Source organism: Pyxicephalus adspersus, chromosome 11 (assembly GCF_032062135.1).
Source record: "Pyxicephalus adspersus chromosome 11, UCB_Pads_2.0, whole genome shotgun sequence".
Taxonomy (NCBI): domain Eukaryota; kingdom Metazoa; phylum Chordata; class Amphibia; order Anura; family Pyxicephalidae; genus Pyxicephalus; species Pyxicephalus adspersus.
This window is the reverse complement of record NC_092868.1, coordinates 28,430,554-28,458,360: the sequence shown is the minus strand read 5'-3', so window position 1 is coordinate 28,458,360 and position 27,807 is coordinate 28,430,554. Positions and strand designations below refer to the sequence as shown.

The 27,807-nt window shown below is 36.3% G+C and overlaps 1 protein-coding gene and 1 long non-coding RNA gene across 3 annotated transcripts in view; one reads left to right on the top strand and one right to left on the bottom strand.

Moving 5' to 3' along the window:
- LOC140341380 (uncharacterized) overlaps positions 1 to 4,875 on the bottom strand; it is a 40,936-nt gene extending 36,061 nt beyond the window's left edge. For both annotated transcript variants that reach the window (XR_011922863.1, XR_011922862.1), the window contains exon 1: positions 4,773 to 4,875. This is a non-coding gene — a long non-coding RNA (uncharacterized lncRNA). The remainder of the gene's footprint in view (positions 1 to 4,772) is intronic.
- IL11 (interleukin 11) lies at positions 69 to 27,807 on the top strand. Its single transcript, XM_072427088.1, has 5 exons — positions 69 to 246; positions 16,077 to 16,240; positions 18,318 to 18,404; positions 22,143 to 22,301; positions 23,372 to 27,807. Exons 2-5 carry the CDS (start codon positions 16,106 to 16,108, stop codon positions 23,537 to 23,539), a joined length of 549 nt encoding a protein of 182 aa, XP_072283189.1. The 5' UTR covers positions 69 to 246; positions 16,077 to 16,105; the 3' UTR covers positions 23,540 to 27,807.

The following is a 27,807-nucleotide window of genomic DNA, read 5'->3' as shown; positions in this document are numbered from 1 at the left end:
TTAAACTGCAGTGAGGAGTTATTGGCGTACATTCCTTAGCCATTATTTCTAAACATTTGCAGCAAAAACAAACACTTTGCTGGCTCCCTTATCATGTGGATGCTGGATTCTCAGCATTATCCCAAGTGGGTTTGAAGGATTAGCATAGCATTGGTGTTTTTTTCTGGCATGCTGATTGCAGAGAGAATACATTTTCTGCTCATTCTGGGCTTGCATGAGCAAGTTAAAGGGACAACAGCCATACTGGTAGGTGCAATCATTTAATTTAGAAAGATGTAAAACTAATACTATTATAATGTCAAGGACTGTACATAAAATTTAAAACCTTTTTTTAGTTTATTTATATTTTCTGTTGTATGTTACATATCTCTAACTATCTGATATAGTGCATGCTAATACTCTGTCTTAGGTACACACACATATATATATAGAGAGAGAGAGTTTAGCTTTGGGTATAATGCAGCGTGCTATACATTTTTGATGCAATTCATCTAGCTTACTCTAAAAGGGAAAGAGTAACTTTCAAAGTGCAGTAACCCTTAGAAACTTTCTTCATTCTGTACAGAACTAAATTATTTGCACTGCTTTAAATGTCTCTGTATCGGTCGGTATGTAAGGCATGCATTTTAAGGTTATATTAGGTGACTTCTTCTGCTAAGTACAATAGCTACCGCTATAAATAAAAGTAGATTTTCCACGAAATACATCATACAAAGACGTGTGCTCTAAAATCCACCATCTCGCTCCCAGTTTTGGAAGGCAAAAGTTCTTAAGCATCTGGAAATGCCATCAAAGTAGTACTGATGGGGATTTCACAGCCAATAAGCTACTTCAGCGAGGCACTACCTATCAGCAAGCAGATATTGCAATATACAGCAAGCAGCGATTTGCCTGGCTGGAACCTCCAAGATCCTCAGGGAAAGCACCATTAACAAATTAACACAGGGCAAAAAGCCATTCTAAAGATGAACTTCATAAAGTAGCTTTTCTCACTCGACTGACCTCTGGGCACTCATTTAAAAACACAGCACTCTCCTAAAAATATATTAATTTCTTTTTCTTAAAAATAATAGTGTAAAAACGGAACTTGTAGTCATTCATCCCAGCTAATTGACTTTTAGCCTTTTTTGTAAGCTCTGACCTAACTGCACTTTGCATATTGCTTCTTCATAAAAAAAAAAACTTTGGGATTGATTTATTAAAGGAGTTATTTTCTGCACAGCCCATAAACAAAGCAGTCATGTTCACTGAAAGTTCCAGTTTTAAATTCCATTGCACATGACTGGGTGTTTGATGCAAAGCCAGGACCAGTGGGGTAAGTAATATAAGCTACTTTTCAATCCCCCTATTTGTCTAGAAGAAGCATTTTATAAACATTCCAAAGTAGCCAGAGTAAAAACAGCAAAGCAGAGGTGTAAAGTAAAGATTTGGAAGCCATGTGTGACTCCTAAAGGCAGTAAAGGGGTTAAGTATGAACATCTCAGCATGTCCGCTATGCATGTGAGTGTTTTTGGAGTATTTTACAAGCAAATTAAGTATGTGAAGCAGATAATCATTATTTGGGGATCTTTAGAAGTTAAATGTTTACCCTCCCTAAGGAATTCAAACCACTGAAACTTTTCTTTTATCATAGCAGTAAAATGTGCAAAGGAAAGTACTTAAATACTGAAGACATTTGCTTTTAAAATGGTGTTTGGGAGACAAGCATCTACTTCTGTGGTCATTAAGAAGGATAATAGGAGAAATGTTCATTCCTTCCTGTGATTTTAATCAAAGCTACCAATCCAATTTTTTAGCTTTCATTTTTTGCATTTACACCAGGCTCTACCCTCCCATAAACCTTTTAAATGTATTTGATTTCATAATCTTTTTTAAAACATCTGAATGATTTTTCACGGGAATCCCATGGTACTTTATTATCTGTTCTATGTTGGCTGGTTTAAAATGCTTTACATGCTTTACAGCTTGTCACACCACCTATCACACAATATCTGTCATTGAAATTGGAAGTTAATACCTTTTTCTAAAAATGTTCAATACAGCCAGTAAGCATTGAACTAATTTGGCAAGAATTCTGCTCAGGCCTGTTTCAAATACAGATCTATCTAATGGTAACCTCTCATAATGGGAATGAAGAGACTGACATTGATGTACTCCCCTAATATGCTAGTTGGCTGGTGGTTATGTTGGCCTTATGGCTTTAATACTTTTGAGTCACTGATCTAGAGCATGTGCAAATAGAAAGATTATTAACTTGTTTCTGACTTTTCTGATTTGAAGGTCAGAAGCACTGAATACAGGGCAGCAAACAGGCAGGCACCTAGCATTTTTGGCAAGTGGTGTCTAGCAATAACAGCTCCAGTATTTCTCATATGACAGGTTTTCTTTCAATGAGAAAATTGAACAGCAGTGCTCTGTTTGCTTTGTTGTTTTCACACATATACATATTGCATTCTAAATACATATATGTGTGATTTGCACACACAGGAGGTATGATTATGCTTTTTATGAGCTCATATATAGCCATACATTACAATTCATATTACACACAGAGCTGAACTCTCATTAAGGTTTTATCTCTTACAACACCTGGGATAACAGCGATGATCCTTTGCATAGTATTATGCTGAGGTGATGGTATGTTGTTATGTTAGAAAAATTCTGTCAGCGGTTTTAGTGGAGGTGACACATGTTTGCATTCTGCTTTTGTCTTGTGGTGTATTCTTTCTTTGGCGTTAAAACTAAAACAATTTATTCTCTCTGTCAGCATGGTCAGTTAAGTATACCATACAACATTTGCCATCTACACTATATATGCCAAAAAAAACATGAATATTGACCAATATTTTAAAAAATTCATTTTTTTAGAACCAGTCCTGCTCCTTGTATGTGTGGAAATGTGTTAAAATGCCCTAGTTTGAGAAGACGGGGACAAGGTGCAGATAGTGTGAACGTACCTTGATAGCTAATTTTAGGAGATCATAACCATTGACGTGCTGAATTGTGTGTTCTTAGCTGCTTAGGCCTGTCTCCTCATGGAACATTCATAATAGGTACATGTTATAAAATGTAATAAGTACATTTTGGGTACCAATATAAAAAATAGTTGTATTTCAATTAATCTAATACTGGAAATTTGATAGAATTAGCCTTATGCACAGACTTAAAGAAATCTTATGTGGAGCCTCCAACATCCCGAGTGATATTAGGTGGAGAATTGCACTGGCAATTTTGGTTTTGAACCTCTCAATTATAACAAATTTATTAGGTAACAATTAGTGTATGACAAAATATTGCAAAAATGTTTACATGCTTATGAAAATTGTTGCATTCAGATGTTCTCATAAGAAACATTATTGGTTGCCAGAAGCCACAAGAGCCACTAGAGCCACTTGGTGTGGATCGGTGCCATATAATATGGACAAGCAAGATTTAGACACAAACTGGGGAAACCTAAAGTGAACAAAAGATGAAAGAACTACACACAGAGATGTAGCATTTAGTGGAAACTGCCCACCTACATATTCAGTAGACATAAATGCACAATAGCACCAAGTTTGGTACCAGCCTTTAACTTCCATACATTCCATAGATTTGGTAATGAGCTATGTGGCTTACTGACTTAAAGTGGAGTTTGTGAGACCAAAGATGGAGTATGCTGGTTTGGACAAGCAGTTTACATTGAAGCGAAACTTTGTTCAACGATAAATCTGAAATTGTTTGTGATACGTTTAATGAAGAACTCCAGGCACAGCACAGTTTAACTCCATTAAAAACTGATCTTTTTTTTATAAGACTGCTATATAAATTTACTAAAATGTTCTAACTATACTAAAGCTTGACTGCCATCATGTTTTACTGTGTTCAGTATCTAAAGTCATTCCAAACTAATGTGGTGAACCTAACCAATGACTATTGTAGTAAGGGTGTGATGCTGACGGACAGAACTAAGGCCTCTCAATGTTCCTCAAGTTTTAAAGATAGAGATTTGGAAAATTAGATGTGTAGGAAATTGAGAGGCAATTCATATCAACAGGAACGTTTAGTGGCAACCTCCGATGCTACCTGGAACTTTGTCAGAAGACCCGTGCATTCAACTCTCTCCAGAGTCTCTTAGTCTCTATTATCCAATAGTCCAATCAGATTATCCAATCAGATAGCTCTCTGAAACACCCCAATGGAGCAAGAATATAACTAATGAGGATCTAATTACATATAACTATGGGCTCTCTATATAACTAATAGGGTCCAATTTTACAGGGTCAACATTTACATTACTCGGGGGATGCCACATCAACAAGCATGGGAACCATCAGCATAAAGGTATCTGCGGTGCCCCCCTCTTGGCAGATATAACCAGTTAATCATCCTTGGCCCAGGGGCACCACACTGACAAAACAGGGGCTTTAAACACCATTACATCAAGCGGAAATATCTTCTTTCATTAGGTCTGTAAACATTTTATTGCCTAACTGGAGTCCTGCTATAAAATATATAAATATTTTATATTACAAATTGTGACCCAAACACAAAGCATACCAGTTCTTGTTTTGTTTTTATTATAAACGAAAACCTCATGCAGAACCAAAAACAGAAAGCTTTCTGAAAACATTTATCTGCAAACCACATTCCTCTCTTCCATGCTGCCTGGTGTCTTTTCAGTCTTGTCTGTATTGTTTATGTGACATCACCAGCCACACAAGACTTTTCTGGCCACTTCTAAGCTGACATCCACCCCAACAAAGTTGACATAATAAACTTCTTTTACGTACCTTTGAGAAGGGGCTTGCATTGAGTTTCTTTACAAAGGGACAGGAAGCTGTTGAGCCTGAAAGCAGTAGGAGAGGTGGAGCCCACCATGCAAACAGCCCTGTCCCAGCTGTTCTCTGCTCATAGTCAGCACACTCCCTTCCCTGCAATGTGTCTGTACAAAAAGAAAATCAGTTAGCAAACAGATATTATAATATATATATATATATATATATATATATATATATATATATATATAACAGGATATTCTTTACTGAAGCAGCAAGACATGAACCAAAAACATTAGAATTATGTTCCTGCTGCAGTGTAAGATTTGTGAATGATTTCTGTGGGATTCAAAACTGTATTCTTCAGAAGTTTTGCATAGCTTCAGCAGACTATGAAAAGTAAAACATGTGTTTGCCCTTTTTTTTTTTTTTACATGTTTATGTATTCAGGTCTGACATGAAACCTAAAAGAGAGACAATTTGGGGTTATATAGTGGCAGAAGAGTTTGAATTCAAGGAAAGTTTGAGTCTTTCCAAGTTAGAGATTGTTGGGAACTACAGACATGCCAAGTCTCCTCAATAAATTAAAAATCACTCATCAAAAATCTTTCTCAGTTTTCTACCATGTCTGAAAAAGGTGTGCAGACCCTGGACTTGGAACATGCAGTTCCTGCCAATTCCCCATTCTATTTTACAACTGCACAGTTGGGCTGATTTATTAAAGCTCTCCAAGATGGGTGATTCAGCAAACCTAGGATGGATCTGGTCCATGATTCAAAACATTTGCTAGCAAATAGCAAATTACTGTGAAGAAATCCATTCCAGGTTTTCTGGATCACCCAGCTTCACTGCTAAAAGTTTATCCTCCTCTCCAGCCATGAAGAGCTTTATTAAATCAGGTTCAGTGTCTGGGAATAGAAAAAGCACATGTTTACTTTATGCAGATCTGTCTGTCTGCAAAGATGCCACTGGTACTGCTCTTATGCTGCTGCATTAAAATATGTCTATAAAATTTGTCTATAATTTGGTGAAACACAATGATAACTCTTTCTGCTATTTTTTTCTATGTCATCGGTTAGTATAAACTGACACTCATCTGGATCCCTGAATAAAAGTTTTGTTAGAAAAGGGCAGTATGTTAATACCTAAGATGCCCTGACGTTGTCTCTGGAGTTCTGGAACACTGAGACTAAATGGTGATATATAGAATTGTTTCTTTTTCCACTATGGACAGAGAGCAAGCTGTACTGTGGAGCATACACAAGAAAATACATAGAGGTGTGCCCCTCCGTGATTTGTTCTGATTGGCCAGAAGCCCACTCCTGTCTTTCACTGGAGTTTGTGATCCAAGCCTGCTGTCATAAAAACTGCTACTTTGAGTGACTATTTATTTGAAATAAGATGGGAGAAGGTCTGTAGAGAAATAAAATAGGTATTTTCACAGACTTATAGACATAAAATTAAACATTAGAAAATAACCCTAACTAAAATGCGTCATAGCGGTTTTCAAAGAGAGAAACTTTTCCCACCTTTAAAACTGAGGCCACTGGGGGTAAACTAGCAGCCATTAGAACTTCACTGTCTGGATTTATTTAAATCAGTAAATCAAAAACCACAACATCAGTACTGCTCAAAAAGATTTTTAAAGAAAAGTTACTATTGCATAAGTAGGCACCAGGAAGAACTACACTGATAAGAATAAAAAAAGACTGGTAATGAAGAATTATAAAGTTCAATTTGGATTTTTGAAAGAGTTTATGCTTTTCAACAGTTGCATTTGTATAAGCCTGGGCAACTTGTTCCCCTCTTCCTGTGTTTTAGCATGTTGGCTTGGTGTCTTAGTGGCTCAGGCACCAGTAATATGTTGTAAAATGGCCACTTTGCCATGCTACTGTGTCTTTCAGTGGTTAAGACATGAGTAGTGAAGAAGGACACAGCACATGCTGGGTGTAATAGGCAGCAGTATGAGTGGTGTCGGGTGAAGACTGACGCGGCATACATTGGCAGCATGAGTAGTGTAGTAGTTAGTAGTAAGTTAACATTGCATGTTATAGAGTGTGAGTGTTGATGGATAAGGACTGACACTGCACGTATCAGATATAGGTAAAAAAATTAATATTTCATATGCATAGCTTTGCTAGGTAGGTTAACAGGTCAAACATACAAAACTAAACAAGGTAAACATAATATTAATAAATATAATAAAGAAAAATGACACTTCAGACACCAATGAATCAGCCTAGGTGTGCTTGGTGTGCAATCAAGATTGAATCTTGATTACCATGCAAAAGAGTACATGTGGTTCTTTATTTCAGAAGAAAGAAAAACAAAGTGTTATTTAATAAATCAGACCGTTTACTTTAAACCAGTGTTTATACATTGCTCTGCCTTTGTTTGCAAATGTATAAAGAATATGGTTCACAAGTACATAATGAATAGCAAAACTGATAATATTCCATGTTGAAACATGTTATTCATATACTCATCTCAATATGCACAGAATAATATAATAATATAATATGCACTACATAGAAATCTCTGTAATAACTTAATTGGCCACTTGAGATAATTAGCATAGCTGCTACTCTTTCTATCTGCAGGATATGGTCTAGGACTTATTGGGTCTTGAACATGAAGTTTTTGTGGTACTCTAATAGAAATCTGCTCTGTAACAATACAGGATGTTTACATATACCTACAATTCAATTACTGACAATCAATGGAAGAACTCTTGTCTGTGTTGCCTAGACAGCTGATTCATGACCATTCTATGATAAGGGATTACTAATCAATCAGAATTGCATCTTCTTTTCCATTTCATTATTTTGTAAACATTTTTTTACATTTTAGGTGATTGAGTAAAAAAAAAAAAAATGTCAGGAAGCCTCTTAGCATTGTTGGTAGCATCCACAGAGTTCCAGAACACAATGAATTATCTTTTCCAGGTGGATGTGTGGATACAACATGTGCTTAGTGACAGCTGTGCTTTCTTTTCATGATAAATGAGAGAACAACCCTTCTTGGCTGCATAGACATTTTTAGTAAAAAAAAACAATATCTTTTTTAAAAGCACCAGTTATCACCCTCGTGATAGTCTACACAGGGCGATAGTCTATATTTTACAGGGACCGTATTTCTGTCGCATTGATTGGAATCCATGCGCTGTACATGGTCAATTACACAGGAACTAGAAAGAGTAGTAAAGTGCATACATTAGTATTAAGGTACATAAAGTGGTTACAAATAATGTATAGTGAAGGAGGATCTGACAAATGATCTTGTCACAAAACATTGATCATATCTGAAACTCTTGGAAGGCTTTCTATTTATTTCAATAATTGTGCTGTCAATTGTCAGTTTTTGTGACAAATACGGAACATTTATCAGTTTACTGCCTATTGTAAGCCATAAGGAGCTTTAATTGGAGTATACGTTTATAACCACACAATTTCAAAATTTATTGAAAGCATACCCCCTTTTAAGGACTCAGTCAGCTGCCCAGTCTTTATTGTTATTATTATTATTATTATTATTATTAATAATAATAAACAGTATTAATATAGCACCAACATATTACGCAGCACTATACATTAAATAGGGGTTGCAAGTGACAGATACAGACAGTGACAGAGGAGGAGGAGTGCCCCGAAGAGTTTAGTTTATGCACATGAATGTCATGAACTCCAAATCACCTCCTGTTCTTTGTTAGAAGCTACAGGACAGAGAAGTGGACACAGAGAGAACATAATTCTCTGTGGAAACTGCATGGCACTGGTTCTGGCAAAGTGGGAAAACCTAACCAACAGTATATGCAGCCAGCAGCAATAACATTTGTGTGTATTAGCCTCTCCTTGGCCCTCCTGTCAAACACTTATCTATGTGTAGGCATTTATTTAAACACTGCCTTACCTCTTGAAGTTTCAGTTTAGTGCTGTAACCTAACATGACAGTAAACAAATCTAAGACTGCAAGCCTTGCCATTTCTGATCCACCCACTCTACCACAGTGATTTCACCTACCCCGTGAACTTCCCTATAAAAGCTTTCATTATATAAAAAGAGATTAACTATCATGGAGCACAGTGTAATAAAGGAATCCCTTAAACAGCAGAGCACTTAGCCTATGGCAGTCTACTTAGCTGCAGACTAGCTGTCTCTACCAGTGGAAGAAAACGAAGTGTTCCAATAGGTTTTTTGGCTTAGTTGGAAAAAGAATGGCCCATTCAATGGCACCTCTCTTTAAATGCCCTTTTCCTTGCTCTTAACAGTCCTCTTTCCATAAAATATTTGACTTCATCCAGCCTCGCCTCCTTGGAAAGCCTGAACATCATCAGTGTTTCCGAATTCCACTTTAGCCTTTCTCTGTCACTCTTTTTTTTCCTCCTTTACATTGCCTTATTTTTTTTACAGCGTGCAGGAATTGCTATGGAGACCTTAGAGATTGAATGTTCTCACATGGCAAAAATGTTTTTTTTTTTTTTGAACATCTGTGCTCTAAATGCAAAACCCATTCACAGGTCAACCTTATCCTGCCTAATGATGTACTTATGGCTCTGTTCTAATACGTACATTGACTGACTGCCTGAAAGGCATGTCTCTACCAACTTGGCTGAGTGAGGGGGATTGAGCTCTACTTTATTCTTTGTCCACAAGGCAGAAACACCTTCGTCTTCTATTTTTTTAGAGCTGAGCTACACTGGGCCATTTAAGGTTTCCATAACTCCCTGTGAATGCAGAATAATTGGCATAATTAATATATATGCGCAACTGGCAAAAGAGAAAGAACAACGCCCACAAAGCCATGTTTCTGTAACAATATTAGCCCAAAGTGTTCTATATTGAAACAATTGAAAATTAAGCCACTGAGTTTCTCCATATCTCTGTAGAGCAGGGAAAAAAATGTGAAATGTGTTAATTTATAGATATTCTGGCATATTGGGTTAGTCTTGCAAATATAACCCACCTTCACAACAATATTTTATTACTTAATTTTGCCCTTATATAAATATATAAATATGCAAAAAATGAAGGATAGCCTTACTAAACTGTCAAATTACAGTGTTGTGACCCCACACAGTGCTCTGTACTGCAATTCTGACAAATAGAGCTGCCTAACTGCCTGTCATCCCATTACCAAGACCACACACAGCCTGAATATGCATCTGTATCCCGGCCTTATACACTCCCTGCCTTGCCAAGACTCAGCCTGTGCTGCGCGCAGACAACACACTAGGCCTTTGTCGAATAGCATAGATTTCAAATTATAGTACATTAAATGTTCTCATCCAAGCCCAAGAAAACAAGTTTTCATGCTTGTGCATTTGTATTAATATTAATGGAGTTAGCCCACTGACAGTAAAAAGAAAGAGCAAAGTAAATAACTGCCAGTGATCCTGACTGAGCACTCTTGATTGAAGTGCAAAGGCATCTATGATAGACAGGTTTAGTAGCACTTAATAGTTACGATGCCCGCCGTCTTTATGAGGCTCCTGGGACAGAGTTAGTGAGTGGCAGGATGTAATGTAGAGGTAACTGCAATTTAATCCTATTAAGTACTGCATGTCAAAATGACAGCAGGCAACATGAAAAGAATGCATTTTATACCAATGGTTTACCCGTTACAGATCTATCTGTTTATAAGGAGAAGAAGGTTCGTATAAATGAGACCTAGCGTGCTGTACAACTGACAACATTGCCAACACAACATTGCCAGTAGCGTAGTGCAGTAGAATTAGAGTGACACAGTTATATATGCCAGTAAAATAAAATGACACTGAGTAATTGAAGTGGCGGCTGTATTTTTGTTTATTGCATGTAAAACTACCTAATGGCTGCTGGCATCATGAAGGCTGCCGAATAAAAGATGTGGTATAGTGTAGACATTCTTTCCACTGTAATGATATATTAAAGTAGAGCTCCAGACAGTAAAATATTACTAGTTCATTTTACATAACAAAAAGCTTTCTTTAATTTTAGGTGCAGCTATGTCCAGATTATGAGCATTAAACTATCTACATCAGTGTTTTTCAACCGCTGTTCCGCGGCACACTAGTGTGCCTTGAGAGATCTTCGGGTGTACCGTGGGAAATTATCCAATTTCAGTTAATTGGTCCCAAAATGATTTATTTACTGCAAAAAATTTGTCTTCATTTGTCTAATTTGTCTTCATTTGTCTATACCAGCGATGTATAGTGAAAGGCAGAACCAAAAAAAACTCTTCCACTAGATGGCAGCAGGTAGCTAATTTACGTGTCTGACTTTTTGGTGGTGTTCCGTGGGATTTTTCTAATTGTAAAATATGTGCCGCGACTAAGAAAGGTTGGGAAACACTGATCTACATATTCTTACCAATAAATCAAAGAGCTTTAGACTAAGCTTTTTTATAACTTTCTAATTGCTTGGACTGTGAAGTAATTCACTGTCAAGTCGCTTAGAGATCACAAAACTCTGAAGTTAGGTTTTAGTCAGTTTCAACAATTTAGAAACATCTGCTCTGTGTTTGCAATACATAGCTGGCATCCTGAAAAAGCAATAGTAAAGAAAAAAAATGGGTTCCTATGCTCTATTGAAAACTAATTTTTCCTTTATGACTATCACTACAGGAGTGAATAGATCCATCATATAAAATACTTTTGCTTTTTTTGTTCAGATTATATAAATACTTTGGTGTACATAGTTTTGGATGGGTTCATGTTGTAGAAATACCTCCATAAAAAGTCACTAATAATAATTTTTAGCAGGTGTGTGGGGTTTATAATTGAGTATTAGGGGCCAAAGATCACATAACTATCTGTGGACTGAATACAACACAAACAAACCTCATATATGGGATTTTGTTTCAACCACAAATGGAAAGGATTGCAAGGCTGTACATTACCCCCTGAATTTTGAATCGCAAGTAAACAGCAGCAGCATATTTATTGATAAATTATATTTTTTTACGTTTTAAGTCCCAGCTCAGACCAGGAAGGGTATTGACAACAGCTGTGGGTTGAATTCTTGCAGAAACAATTGGAAGCAGGTGGACCTTGGAATGGTAAAATATGACTTGCTTAAACTGCCTGATTATTCTTTCACTGGGCTCCTGCTGTATTTGTTAACATGCACAGGCACCTGTAGTACTTATTACAGTTGTCAAAGTGGGTGCTTGCTTATATTTTATTATAACTGTAGGGACGAGGAGGAATTGAGTTTGTAAGTACATTTAGGAGGGGATAGTGATGAGGTGCTGATAGCATTGGTAGGGTCTGGGGTCACTTGCTTTTATAAATCCAATTTTCAGTATCACAGCAACCTCATTTGTATACTGCTGCAATTAAATGATCATTTAAAATCCTTGCCCTTATCCTGAAAACAAGCCCATGCTTATCTGTATCTCATAAAAATTTTTATTTATTAAGGTATTCATATGCAATAATAATTGAGTAGAATCCTGATAATGTTTTTTTCTAACTTCAGTATGACATACATTTATAACCTCCTCAAATAGTTACTGTGTGTGGTATTGTCAGAAATATTAAGAACAGCATATTCGGAAGCACGTGCAAGTGGAAGGAAACCGTATATCTAGCCTGTGTACAATATATGAATAGTTGGCTCTCTTCCAATGTTTGAGTATGATTTAAAAGGCCTAGAGGGGATTCACTGATGTTTATAGCAGGGTTAGATTAGGGCTTGGATTTACTAGGGAAATTTAGGCAAACTTTTGGTACAAGTTTATTTCACACTGATCTGATTCAGGAAGCCTGATCGACTTTCTAAATAGGAAATGGTTTTTTTGTTGCAATCCTTTTTATTGAGTATTAATAACAAAACAGAACATGTACAGAAAATGGCACATACATAAACACAGAGCCTCTCAGCCCTCAATGGAAATGTTTTTTTTATATAATGTGATGTTGTTGAATAATTTTTTCTTTCATTTATGATGCAAGGTGTATGCACTGCCAAAAAGTTTTTTTTTTTTATATATATATATATATATGTTTAAAATAAAACATTACCAATGTGGTTGCACAATAGTCTACATGACCACCTGCAACCTTATCCTACCACAACTAAACAGTAAATATAATAGGTATTACAAAAACTAAATATGATAACAGAAAACATTAAAATAGATGCCTAGGTCCTGTATAAAAGTAGTACAATGAAATATTTTGTTGGTATTGTTGTGATACAATAGATATCAAATAAACAGGCATTCTTGCCATGATCACCATATTACTTATTGTTCTGTTTTTTTTGTTGTTTATTCTAAGTATTGTTTTAGTATTTTTTATGTCAATGGAATGTAATCAGTTTAGGATTTAGCATTGCAATGATCTATAACATACAAATACTGTAGAAGAGTAAGAGATGTTACACCCTAACATAATATCCTTTTAATTAGGAAGAAGTGGGGAAAAACTTTTAAGCTTTGGGCTTTAGCTGCAGACAGTTTCCATCTCTGAGATTTTAAGTGGCAGGTTTTATCTGTTTAGGAATGCAGGTTTGTGTTTTCTGCAGTATGGATGATCTGTTGGCAGTTCCTTAGAGTCGTTACAATCGTGTCTCAAGGCCTTATTTACCCATTATAGTAAACATCACTTTCAATGTAGCCACCTATGTCTATCTCGACCATTGAGGTTTTTGGCATTCCTCTGTAATGTTTTTGGGTAGACATTGGATTTTCTAAAATGACAATCGTGCATTTTTCAGACCTGCATGCATGTGTTTTAGGACCAAGTGTAAGACACACACAAAGTGGCATTGAGCACAATATTTGGGAGAACCTTTAAGTAATTGGAAATTTCTTAGAATCATTTCTGACCAAAAGCTTACTGATTCAAGCTATGTAAGCTACAGCGCAAATAGGGGTCAGACAGCAGAATGCACCAACTATGTTTTGTCGCAGGGTAAATGCTGAATTGTGAATACTGTCAGCTGTCTATCCGTAGGCGGAAAGGGTCAGGAAAAAAGCGTGGTTGAATAAATACAACAAGATCAGTGGATGTGATGGCCGGAATAACATCACATGAGCTTAATCATTGTTGCATAACTCATCCTAACTGGACAAGACACAAATAAATAAATAAATGAATGGAAAAAAAAAAGATTTTGCATTTGTTTCCTGTTACTGATGTGGCAGCTGAGCTTGAGTACTCTGCCAAAGTTGCCAGGAAAATACGTCATTAAGGGGGGGGGGGGGGGGGAGCTGAGAACAAAGCCATACAAAAGACTGTTCATTCATACATGTCTCTATTATTCCTAAAGTTGTGAAAAAATCACACACAATTGAGCAAAGAATCATGATTTGGAGAACAGTTAAGGATAGAATTATGTGCTATTTTTGTATGTTGCAGTGATGAAACATAAGGGAAGAACAGAAAATAGCTCCAATCTACAGCATTGTTTTTTATTTTTTTAGCTTGGCCTTTTGTTCAACTTTTTAGTCTTAGTTGTAATAAAAGTTGTTCTTGCATATTACATTTGTATTAACTAATTTATTTACCCTTATTTATTTTGTTCTAACAGTATTTTAAAATGCCACATATTACATGTTTAAGCTAATTCTCTTTTTAGGGTTTTGAGTTGAACAAAAAGCTGTTAGATCTTAGTTATAATGAGTTATTATATCTACATTGTAGATTGTCATTCTGTATGTCAGTTATTTGTCACTGTCATGCATTTTCAAAAAGTTGTTTGACCACTTGCATAATAAAATAATATTGTTTTCAACCTTTGTATTTGAACCAGTAATATGCTTCATATTTTAATTATTTGTAGATATTATATGATATTTTAAATTGTAAAAAAGGTTGGGTTTTTAAAAAGTGCAACCAGAAATGAAATGTCCTCAGTTGCATTTATGCCATTCCTGCACATAAATTACCTTCTATTGACCCTCTCTAGTAGACTAATTGTAGATGTAGATGACAAATTTTTCCTGTGGGCTTAGTGGTTAGCACTGTGGTCTTACATTTCTGGGGTCATGGGTTCAGAATTCACTAGTTCAGCATTTACTTTTGTATGACGGTTGTATGCTCCTCTGTGTTTGCATGTGTGGTGCTGTGGTTGTATCCCAAGAACATACAGGCAGGTTGATAATTATTCCTAAAATGTAGAAATTCTAATATAACTGTGATACAGTTATTACGCTACAATTACTCTAGGCTAGATATAGATCTACTCTATAGATGCGATAATATTAAAAGAAGTTTCACAAATCTCTGATACTAGGACCACCGGGTAGTAATAGGGTAAAACTGTTTTGACATCATTCTTTGTCACAATACAGACAGAGTGGTTGTAGTGGGAACATCAAATAATTATTTTATGTGTATATATGCATTTATTGGTAATATTATCTCAGAATGCCTTGTTACAGAAATTGGGTAAAACAGGTGCTTGTATACTGGGGATTTATTTTTTTTCTCCTTCATATGTAATGTAGGAATCATATAAGGTACATGCTATTGCATTTTGCTCTTTTAGAACAGCTGGCTTAGCTTGGCAGTTTAGAGAAAATGTGCCCTTTCTAGTCTGCAATTAAAATTTATCATGTTCCATATTTATAAGATTTTCTACATCCTCGGTGTTCCCCAGAATGTAGAAGGAAAGTTGCAATCTGAGTGGATGACAGCCAACATTCTGTTACCCAGCTGTTCTAGACCACTTAAATAAACAGCATGGCCCACACACCTCCTTCACTTTTAATTAGGTGGCATGTTTATAACAGTGGTTATGGCACAGGTCCCTTATTAGTTAGACCCGACCAAGTGAGACTTTAAATCTGACATGGTTCTTTTATCATGTTACTTGCCCGCAATATATCCGGTGGCTTTTCATTGGCTTGTACCAGAATATTTCAAAATTAATTTGCCCTAGCCATTATGAGAAAATATGTAATGAAAATATATTTGGTAATGTTATTTTTTTCTAGTGCAAATCAAGGCATGGCTAGATCTGGGATTCCATGGTTCTAGGCTATTTACACAGCTTTTTCCGGATGATAACTGTATATATTGGACAGCTAGCAATGCATAGATGAGAGCAGAAAGTTTGACTTCAGTGAAGATCCTGGTGGTATACATAAACCCATTTGATGTAATGGAAACCAATACTGTGACATTGAAATGAGACCATATGGACAGAATGTTTAGCTTCATAAAAATGTGTATAAGCATGCTTCCAGATCACTTATCAATGCTTTATTCTTGTGCACAATCCACAAGGTAATACACAATATAAAAACAAAAATGGATATGAAAAAATATATTATTATTAAATATTAGTGTATATACCTTCGACTAAACATGTATTTTTTTCTGTTGTGCAGGCAATTTGTACCAAATAGCTCTAGCTATTATGAGCGTGTGTGAAGGCGTATGGGCAGTTGCTCTCCCAAAACCAAAACCTTCAGATCCTAAAACAGAATTTGACAGCATCCTCCAAATGGCTAAACATCTTCTAAGTGATACCAAACATCTCTACACCAACTTTGTAAGTACTATGAATAATCTACATTGTAATATGTAAAGAGGTGAAAAAGGTCATGCAATTTTGTGAACCAAATTTTTGTGAAGTCCATGATGCTGTCTGTTATGTAGGGATTAATTTCGATTTTTTAGTAAGCAGCTAAGAATGGCCTAATAAACCTAAATATGGGTCCCAAAGACTTTATACCCATTTTTAAGGCAATCATAAAACAAAACTCTCCCAAATCTTACATTAGGGAAAAAAAACTCCAAACTCAGCACTATTAGGAAAAGAGTTATTTTCTGTGTCAAAGGTTGGTAACCAAAAGTTCCCATGTCTTTACATCCTGACTTTTACTCCGTTCTTCCTACTGAATAAATTGGTAATGACAGCATGGCAATTGACCAATGGGATTTTCCTGGAACCCTGTGGTCCAGTTGGAAAATGTGCCCAAAGGTTACCCAATGAATTTTTTAAAACTGAATAGGAGAGTTGCATATCTAATAGAGCAGAGATAAATATGGCATAAATATCACCAGTGCACATATATGTCAGGTTATGTGCACTTGGTATTTCTTTCTTATTGCACTTTGCTGCATTAAAAATCAAGTTAGTTCGTGAATGATGGGAAAGGATTCACTGCATCAAGTAACTGGACTGTTTATTAGAGCTTTTTAAGGCTGTCTGAGACTTTTGCCTATGGCAGTAAACTTATTAGAACAATAGTAATATTTGCATATGGTGCTTTCAAAAACACAAATACAGATAAACACAAGTATTACAGTAGCTATACACATATTTATTGCCAGACTACTTATTACTAAATTATGTGATTAGCCTGAAGTTCTCTTTTAACAACTCAGTGGGAACTTGGCTCGATAGACTTTGCAGTAAAAAGGACTAAAGCATCCCTTCAGGATTATACATAGATACTGTGGTGAAAAGAACCTCTATACAGTGCTGTTCACGGCAGGGATCTTAAAAACTTCTTTCTTTTCAATGCTGAACGAGGTGAAACAGATAACTATTCCTGGAGAGCCAGATGTGGCTTTTTAGAACATAAGGCATATTCTATGCTGTGTGCCTTTTCTCCATGCAGCAAAAGCTGGAATGCTACTAAAAGCCCTACTTCAGCCCAGACATTGCCTAAAGTGTAACTAAACTGGTCAAGTTCTTATTTTAGAATATATAAATATACATGTAGACATTTATGAGTACCCCATTACACCATGAAAACAAAATGCTGCATTTGATGTTTGGTCAACCTTTTATACCAACTCCAGCAATAACTTTTTTTTTAGTTTTGCATTGGGAAGGTTAAAAGGAAAATTAAACTGTAATAGGATGGGCAGCTCTCACCATAGTGCACAGCATGCTTGCACATTATGACACACTGCTGGGACTGTACCCTCTATGGCCCATGTGCAACGGGTTGCAGATTAAAAACCACTGCTAGCAGGAGAGTAAAAGAGTTTTTTATGCAGGAGGCTTAAACTCTACCAAAAGACCATACAAGCTGGTAAATTTTGGTTTTAAAGGTTTACTGACAATAACATTTTTTTATTTCTGTCTGTGTCCACACTGGGGAGATTTTTCCTCCAATCAAAACAGTCCACACAAAACATTTTATGTGACCAATTTTTGCATGGAAATACCCTAAAATACACTTTTTGTGCATCCTGCCTTACACTGCAGGGTTCTCTGCTATCAGAGCTGAGTAACAGTCACACCCCTAAACACAAGCTTTCTCACACAGAAAAAGAAAGAGAAAGGCTGTGTGTGATCAATTCTGTCACATTCCTAAGAGCAATGGTATTTGGGGCTTATTTTGGTACAGTTTGAACTGTCATACTTAGAAATCCTGCATGGCATCTTTACGTGGAGGCAAGGCTATAAAAAAAGAATACAATCTGACTGCATATCTTCTTCTGAAACATTAACTGGGCTTTAAAACCCAAGACAAATTCTAACCCAGCAGCCTAATATTCCCCATGTGTTGTAAACTTTTTACAATTCTGGGTTAAGCTTTATTGATTGTAATATTTTACTGTGATATTTCCAGTTTAATAAACACATGTCTATCTTCAATCTTTGTTTTTAGAAAGCCAAATTTCCATATGAAGGGGACCACAAGTTGGAAAGTTTACCAGTGTTGACCATAAATGCTATGGAGCTGTCTAGTATACAGGTAACTGAATTTACAATTTTATATATGCAGGGATTTCTGTGAAGTAATCATTGTTTAGATTTTTTAGATTTCTGTTTTTCAAATCAACACTTCATACAGAGAGCTTTTATGGTTTAGGGTGTACAATGCATGCTGGGCTGTCTAAAAAGAAAGACTAGCACTAGATCTACAGTTGCAGAATTCTATTGCAGACTGAACATATAGCTTGTGATCTGTAGGGGGAGGAGAATCTAGGATCTGAATAATTAGGTATAGTTATGGAGTACTAACCCAGCTGACGGCAATACCAGTCTTTTACTCACCACCTACTAGATGGAAAGGATACATATAGAATTGCTGAATACAAAATTTCCATGTTTACCTTACTGAAAAAAAATCATTTTTTTTTTTCTTTTATTTGGAAGCAAAATGCATAAAAGTATAAGGATAAACACTATGCATTCCTATGTAGAGGTAATAAAACAAATCTCCTTAAACAAATTGGATCTTGCAAGAAAGCATAAGTTTGTTGAGCTAGTGTAAAACCTAAATCTTAAATAGCGCACTTAATTGGCATTAACCATTGCTATAGTTTTTCCTGCACGGCGCTCATGTCCCAAACAGATTAAAATTTCATTTCTGGCACACAGGCCACAAAGAAACTCATTCAAGTTCTCTTGGATCATATGTGGCTGCTTTTCAAGTGAAAAGTCTTCAGCATTCACAGTTTGCCAAATTCAGCCTAGCCAAAGCTCTTCATGTTTTTTATGATGCAAAGGCATAATCACTAGCGTTATCTTTAGCATGGTCGGGTACTTCCTTTGTTCATATGATTTATAATTTCTGTGATTATTTGGCTCTGCATTATTCTAAGTCATAACCTGAATATCTCATAAACAGCACGAGTACATTGAGAAGAAGTGATATTTCACGTATGTCTGTATGGCAACAAAAAGCTGCCGTAAATAGTTTCTCTGATGCTTTTTGTAAGTCACACAAATTATCTGTGATGTGATCCTATTTGTTACCAGCAAATCACAGTGCTGGGAAAGAGGACATTTTGGATTTAGATACAGTTAAATAAGAAAGGAAAAGCTATTCTGTAATTAATCACTGAGTGCAAACACAGTTCTATTTTTGAAGATATTATGTCTGTAAAATGATATCATTCTTGGAAGAAAATGACCCTTCCAGATTAAGCTGTGTCACTGGAGTTTGACAGTAATTTGCCATTGGGGGCAACTTGTTTTGTGTAAGTGGATGATGTCACAGAAGCATGAGATATATATTGCGTGGAATATCATGTTCAAAGCCCTTGATGTCATCGACAGCTGGAACCTTTTGGAAACAACTTGCAAACATGGGCCTTCCTGCGCAAATCCTGACCCCAGGAAATCAATGCTTAGCAAACCTCCCACTATTCATAAGCAATGTTCAACTGAGGAGTAGAAATGATTTCCTGTCTCCGCTTACTGTCATCTCCGGGTGTATGAGGCAAACATGCATCCAAAATCACAACGGGGAAATAGTCAAAACAATACATCCCCAAATCAAAATAACAGCAGAATCTCCAGTGATGTGAACTTTGCCTGGACACGCACAGCTGACACTTCACAGTGAACGCAGTGCATTATACTGACATCTTGAGGACAGAGAGGTATTACACTCTATAAAGTACAACCGACACATTCTTAAAATTTAAGGTATTTCACGTTTTTGTTTTTTTTCCTCACTAGAGCAGTTGTGTGCATACATTCATGTATAGCCACGATAAAGCCAGCCATATACGTAACAAATGCAGCGCAAGCCAGAGCATTGAACTGCAGTAACCTATGGCAACAGATCACGTAAATTACTTATGCACTGTTGCTTATCTTCCCAAAAAGGCTGATTATGTTTATAGGTTTGATGCCTAAATTACATTCATGCTGGACGTCCTTTACACATAGTACTGGTTGTGTGATAAGGACCTTATATATTAGCATTGAAACTGCAGTTATCACTAGCAAAATTTCAATTTAAATAAATATCTTTATTATTGCTATGACCTATTTGCTATTTGCAGGTCATAACTGCTATTTTCGCTGCTTTAATATTTAAGCCTGTATTATTTTGCAGCCCAATTTTTCACTACAGGGTCTGCGGCTAGTTTGCTTTGTGCCATTTTTCCCATATTAGTCTAAGCCATGAAGAAATGCAAACTTTTTTTTTTTTTTTTTTCAAATAGGGCCCTGTGCCTTAAGATTTTCCATGCATTTGAGTCAGTTTCTCCTTGGGCCTTGAAACAAGGTAACCCTTGATCTGCCAGCAGTTTTCTCATTTCCACCAAATGAATGTACCACTGTGTAGACTTCATTTCCATGCGCACACTGGAAGCATGGGAATAATTCCCAACTTACTTTAGCAATTTCTAATGTAATAAAAGTGTTCCACACTCTGGCATCTTAGGAACTGGCCTCTCATCAAGGAATGTTTCAAAGTTGATATTAACACTGTTTCTGAAGCTTTTCCCTTAATGCATAAACATGCAATTGCACAGTGAATTTTAACCCTTTCAGGTCAGCTAAATGTCTGAAGCTTGTCACAAGTTTAGTGGGGCAAGTGTAGCCAAGCAGCACAATGCACAGCTGAAACATATTATGCAGCGCTTGCTAAACAAAGTCTATAGCTATGTCACTAGCTGGTCTTTAAAGGAGCTCACAATCTAATGTCGCTACCATAGTCATAGGTCTTTAATACAGTCTAAGGTCAGCCAATTAACCTAACTGCATGTTTTTGGAATGTGGGAGAAAACCGAAGTACCTCCAAACATGGGGAGAACCTACAAAGTTTATGAAGAGAGTGTACTGGCCGAGATTTGAACTTGGGACCCAGCGCTGAAACAGCCAGATTGCTAACCCCTAAGCCACCATGCTATTTTAGTTGCAATATATGGGTAAATGAATTGTTTTAGCAATTTTCTTACCCTGCCCTAAACAAGCCTCTTGAAGCAGTTTCTCCAGCTCCAAGCTAAATTTTAAAACCATGGTTGTGAAGCAGTTATTATAAAGATGAATTTTAGGTAATTAGACCAGCTAAATAGCTTTATTACTTTGAAAGGAAAGCATAAATAAATGGAATGATTGTTTAATATTTCAGGCTGTGGTTGTACTTTAAGAGAAGTGTTTATGGTAAATCCATGAATGTCGAAGATGCAAAACGTGTTACAATTTTATGACATTGGCATTCACCGGGAACCATAAATTGAAGGAAAGGATGACATAGAGGAGGCAGCTGACCATGGTAAAAGGAAAAAAAGGATATGATGTGATTTGCAGAGTGGCCTGTAGATGTGATAACAGATCAGCAAACCATTAACACGATCCAGCTGCCAACGTCTATCCAGCAGAACCATGACGTGGATGGATTATACCACGCTGTATCTTATAAACAAAGTTGAGGGATATATTCATTTGTGGGAGAATTTTCCTCTTGGTTTTAAGGTCTAATAGGGTAAAAGAACATGTAAATATATTTGGCAAAGATGTTTAGGCTTATGAAGTTACTTTTTCTCTCAAAGGAAAAAGGCTCGGTAGATGTGGCCTTTTCCTGTTTGGTGGTTGGAAGAAAAAATGACATATGAATTTAATAAGTCCTTTTCCTGATGTATGTTGTGCCGTGTAGAGTTTCATTCTCTGTGACATAGATGTAGGTCATTACATGGATGTTTTTTTTTAGTATAAAACACACTTGGAGCTAACATTAACCTTTTTTTTTTAGATTCCTGCTGGTCTAACTAAGCTTAGCTCTGAGCTCTTCATATATCAGAAGCATTTTGATTGGCTGAAGAAAGCTGCACATGTAGTTCGCCCTTTGGATCACGAGTTTACCAGCATTCATAATCGCATTGACAAGCTGGTGAAGAAAATTGATTCTTTGGTATGCAAATATTTAATACTGAATGCTTTAATTTTGGTTCATGTGGTTAAATCAGTATCTTTTTTCCTATGTCCAGCTTGGCTGAGGCTTGAAAGAGGTGCAAGCCATTTCTTTGAATACATTTTTATAGTGAAGTAGAGAGAAGTCTTTTCATTGGTTGTTTTCTGTAAAAAGTTTGGCATGACTAACAGACATCAGAAACTGTCAATATTTGGGAAAGTTGGTCTTTTAATTCCACTCTTGAAATAATAATATTATTACAAAGTATTTATATGGCGCCATCATATTACGCAGCGCTGTACAAAGTCCATAGTCATGTCACTAGCTGTCAAAGTGGCTCACAATCTAATGTCCCTACCTCAGTCATATGTCTTTATTACAGCCTAAGGCCAGGTTTGGGGGGAAGCCAATTATCCTAACTGTATGTTTTTGGAATGTGGGAGGAAACCGGAGTGCCTGGAGGAAACCCACACAGACACGGGGAGAACCTGCAAACTCCATGCAGATAGGGTCCCGACCGAGATTCAAACCTGGGACCTAGCGCTGCATAGGCCAGAGTGCTAACCACTGTCAAAACTTGCACATCAGTTTAGCTGAAAGCAATAGGAATCTGCATCTCATTTATTTATGCACCTCTTGGTTTACCTATTGCATACACTGCACTGGATACAAATTTTAGAAAATGGTGCCTTATGTATAGGAATCCACAACAAAATGTTAACCATGCAACCTTGTATGCAGTGAATTAAAACTATCATGATCCTAAAGCTGTCATGGGTCTCCACTTGATGCTTTAATAGAAACTTATCACAAAAGCAATTCAAACTGACATTTTATCACCATGTCCCAACCACCAAAGGATGTCCCCAATGAAATAATTCCCCATTACTTCCTGTTGCACTGACAAACCAAAACATTTAGGATTTTTCATTACGTTTTGTTCAGTGACAGTGTTCCCCAGGATAAAAGGGTAAATCAGTCCAGTGGGGGGGGGTGCGCATAGCAACACAAATTATATTCCTATAATTGTACTCCAGTACTGACCTAATTGCTATTCTTTTTTCTTATAGATGACAAGACTGAACATTGCTCGTGCTAGTGACCCACCTCTGCCACAGCTTCCCAGCGCAACAACCCAGTGGGCGGTTGTGCAAACCGGCCATGCCATTTTCCACCATTTTCATCTTTTTCTGGACTATGCAACACGTGCCCTGGTACTGATGAAAAATAAGTTGTGAAGAGGATGTTACTATTTCTATACATCTGCCTCAGGACTAGCCAATGTGCTGCAAAAACACCAACCCAGGGTGCCTGAAGCAGAGAGAGACATTCTGCTTGATTGTTCGTGTTCTATGGATCTTACAAGACACAATTGCCTAACTTCTACTGCACCTGATTTACAGGAATGTACACGGTGACACTACAAACTTTTTACATGTAATATGTTAATCTATAATTCCTATTTATACTGCCAACTATTTATTTATTTATTTATTTCCCAGGTTAATATTTAAATATTTTTTTTAATTTGAATTGGATGTCTGACCTCATTCTAAAGAAGAGTCTTGGCTGATTTCTCAACAAAAAGTTATTGTAATTATTATATATTTAAGTAGTGGTGTTAAATATTTAAAATGGTACTGGCTATATGGACACTTTAGGTTTTTAAAGCATATTGAATGACACCGTGCTTGTGTCCATTGATGGGCATATTCTTGTTTTTATATAAAAGATGACTAAAACTCTAGAAAAATGTGGGAGAGATGTAAGCATTACATTTTTTTATATGTATATCCTAATCCTTAACATTCCAATTCTACACTGTACTAGAATACTCATTAGGTATTTACTTTTATGATCAGGCAAACATTCTGAAATCTTTCTTTATTCTTTTGCATTAACTTTTATGGGACAGAACTTGTATTATTCTGTGTGGCTAAATGGAAATTTGGAACTGAATTGTATTCAAATGAACCTGTACATAGACATGGGATGGTCGTTTATTATGTTGCCAATTGTGTAGTCTTTTGTTGAGGGGTAAAAACACTGAGTTGTAGGAGAAATAATGATTGTACAGGTTAAAAACCATTAGGGCCCATATAAACCTCTGCATTAATGCAATGAGCAGTAATGCACACAACATGTGTTGTCTCGAGGCTCTGGCAATTATTTTGAATGGTCTCCTAACACATTAGGGCAAGGCACCTTAAGATGCATTGGCATTATTGCACTGCATAGGTCTAAATGGGCCCTAGTGTTTTCCCAAAGATAAGTCAGAGAGCAAACGGATCATGGCAGTGTGTGTGACTGCTCTGTGAGATCTGAGAACATTACATTTTTGAACTAATGGATGAGCTGTTTTTTGTCTTTATCATAATTAAACATAATATTACACAGATGGCAATATTGCACAGCTGGGGGGAGGTGTATATTCTATTTTTCTATCATTGTAAAAGTGAACCTTAAACAAGATAATGTGGACATTAGCTCTACGCAGTTGGCCCTTTAAATTTTTTTTTCAACAAAGTGCCTCTCAGGTTATTTAAAAAAAAATCTTTGGCAGGACTGCAACACAGTACAGTACAACATTTCAGACATCATTACATAAATGATTTTCATATACTTTATGCTTGGTTAATGTGCCTGACGTTTGGTTCACAGTCTTTCTATGTTTTTCCTCTTATTTTCTTTCTCCCTCTCACTTGTGGACTGTTCTAAAAGGGTGTGACACACCAAGCAGCCCAGCACTCAATCCTTCCACTTAGAGATGTGCAGAAATATTATGCCTTGTTATAACAAGCTGGCTTTTCTCAGCCAAGCTGTGTGACAGATCCACAATGCCAGCAGAACTTTATGAAGTGCTAGGGACACCTAGTGGCTACTTGTGTTATTGCACATTTATTCCAAAGGCTGTGAGCCTAGCATGTACATACTGTCCCTTTTTTTGTACTGATGTCCTACAGAGGCAGACAACTTGAATATTTAAATGTCCTTTTTTTCTGATTTGCCTTTTGCCTCATATTGTACTCTGGCCACCAACAGGCTCATTTTTATTCAAACCGATAAAGCAACTGGAACATTTAATATAGTAATCATTATTGCATTGGCTGAAACAAAATTTGCAGAAACTATCCATGATCCTGGAAAAGATTATTTGTAGATAGAGTTTGCATTACATTACTGATTGTTAGACAGAAAAACAACAATCCTGAGCTGTTAATTAAGATTTGGGGAAACCCATAGAGAGTTATTTTTATTAAAGGGGTAAAAAATGTTTATGTAGCAAAGGGAAGCTGGTTCTTTTCAAAGCTTCTATTACCAAAAAAGTAAACCTTTCCTAATAATAACATAGAGAATGTCTCCAAAGTGCTAGCTGGCTTCCATCTCTCGAGACACTAGTTTGTATAAGTTTGCAGACATGGGGTTCTGATTTTCCCCATCGGAATGATTGTTACATGATAGTGGCCATAGAGTCAATACAACAGCCATACAACAGCACCTACAGACTCCCTATTTCTACCGGCAATGGTTTTCCTATACTCCCCAGCAATTAATTGAAAAGAACAAAACACAGCTTACAGAACACACTTTAGTTCTATGTTACTTGAATTAGTTATCCCCATAGTATCTACTTGGATCTGTCACTTTGTTGCATAAAATACCTTCCTGTGTATACCCACCACTGCAACGTTCTTTTCACAGTTCTGACGATGATGTTCCTGTAAAAATCAATATTTCCTTTTTCCAGATTGTTTACAAAGTTGCCACCTAACATTTTCTCTAAGTATTGTGCTGGAGATATATTATCTAATTACAGGTCATATGATGTGGATGACTTATGGAATGGTAAATCATTTGTGTGTCTGAACAGTAACAAACATTTTTTTTTCATTGTCAGGTTTTTATATGGGTAAAGACAATACTCAAAATTCAATGCAAATATAATACATCTCAGAAAATGGTATTAATTCATGATAGTGTTTGAATGCAGAATACTGGTATACTGATCGGGAAGACTTTGCACACGTGTTTAGTGTCATTTTCATTGTTACTTTTCTGTTATGTTATTTATAGTGATAGTTATCTGTTTTCAGATTGGTTGGCCTTGCTGTAGTAATCTTAATTTTAGTCCTATGTATAAAAGCCATAGACACATGCAGATGTACACATGTACAGTGTGTTCAGGTATCAGTTTATTCATTACTAAACACACAAACGGCTTTATTTAATGCAAAAAGTAATCCTGTGTCATATCATGACAACCATTACAATGTTATTTTTACCAAGTTTAGTACAGCCAGGGAAAACTGATAAATTGGTGCATGCTGTTTCATTAAAGTCTTTAATATGATGTTTTCCTCATCATTTGATGCAGTATGTTACTGTATATAGTTTGGATGACATTAGTTTGAAAATGTGTACATCAATAGACATCCTAGGTCTTTTCACACAATATATATATATATTCATTCTGCTGGCTCAGTTGGTACATACGTTTGTGGAACTGGATTTACCTTTCTCACTGAAGAACATTTCAAAGAGAATAGTTATTAGAAAATTAGTTAGAAGGTAAAAGTTAGGAATAAGCCGTTGTGTGACACAAAACAAAACTATTTTCCTGCCCAGCAATCCCATAGATGAATAACCTGCCACTTTTAAGCCCCCTGTAGCTTAATTTGGGTACACAATACACAATGCTGAACATTGAATTTTTAGAAAGGTATTACTAATTTACATTTGTATTTATGGTTATTAGGAGCTCTCATATGTAAATTTGTTTGTTTATGTTTTATGGTCCTTTCATGTAATTTATATGAACAATGATTGTTGGCAAAAGGTAAAAATGAAATTATAAGCCACACTACTCAACCATATAGGCATACAATGTCACAAACCTTCACAACTCAGGCTAAGCATATGATGGAAAATGTATACAAAGCTGGTGCAGTGCTGGTACAGTAAAAGCTACATGCCAAAATGATTATAAGATCTTAAGGCATAGGCAGCTGATATTATGTGCAAATGTTACACAAATTCACTCTCCTGAGCTTTCCTATTGATCACAGAAGCCACCAGTCGCACTGAAGGACCCCTAGGTAGGTTTAGGAGGTGGTGGACCACTTGGCCAAGCTCAGCCTGAAATGTCAAGGATTGTGAGAGGGTTTCAAGAGTTCACATTGTTACCTACAGGCTGATAGGTGAAATCTCATCACATCTAGTGGTAGTAAAGAAGTTCTGACTGGTTGTTTAGTGGTTAATGTCTATCTTTTATATGACACTATTGTGTTGGTGTGTAAGAAGCATTGTACACAGGCATAACACAATTTCTCATTTGTACCAATCATAGAAGCTCTGTGTAGTAAGGAAACGTGGGGCTGCTTTAATTTGATCACTTTGGACTCTTTTGTAAATTATTTAATTTATTACATTTTGCAATACAATTATTTATTATTTGTAACAAAAAACATCTTTTTTTATATTGGATTGAATAAAAAAATTTGTGACA

Excerpts from the sequence above, each read along its gene's own strand:
- IL11 (XM_072427088.1), top strand. The coding sequence starts at position 16,106 with ATGAGCGTGTGTGAAGGCGTATGGGCAGTTGCTCTCCCAAAACCAAAA. Across the intron at positions 16,241-18,317 it reads AACATCTCTACACCAACTTT|AAAGCCAAATTTCCATATGA; the intron begins GTAAGTACTATG and ends CTTTGTTTTTAG. Across the intron at positions 22,302-23,371 it reads TGAAGAAAATTGATTCTTTG|ATGACAAGACTGAACATTGC; the intron begins GTATGCAAATAT and ends TTTTTCTTATAG.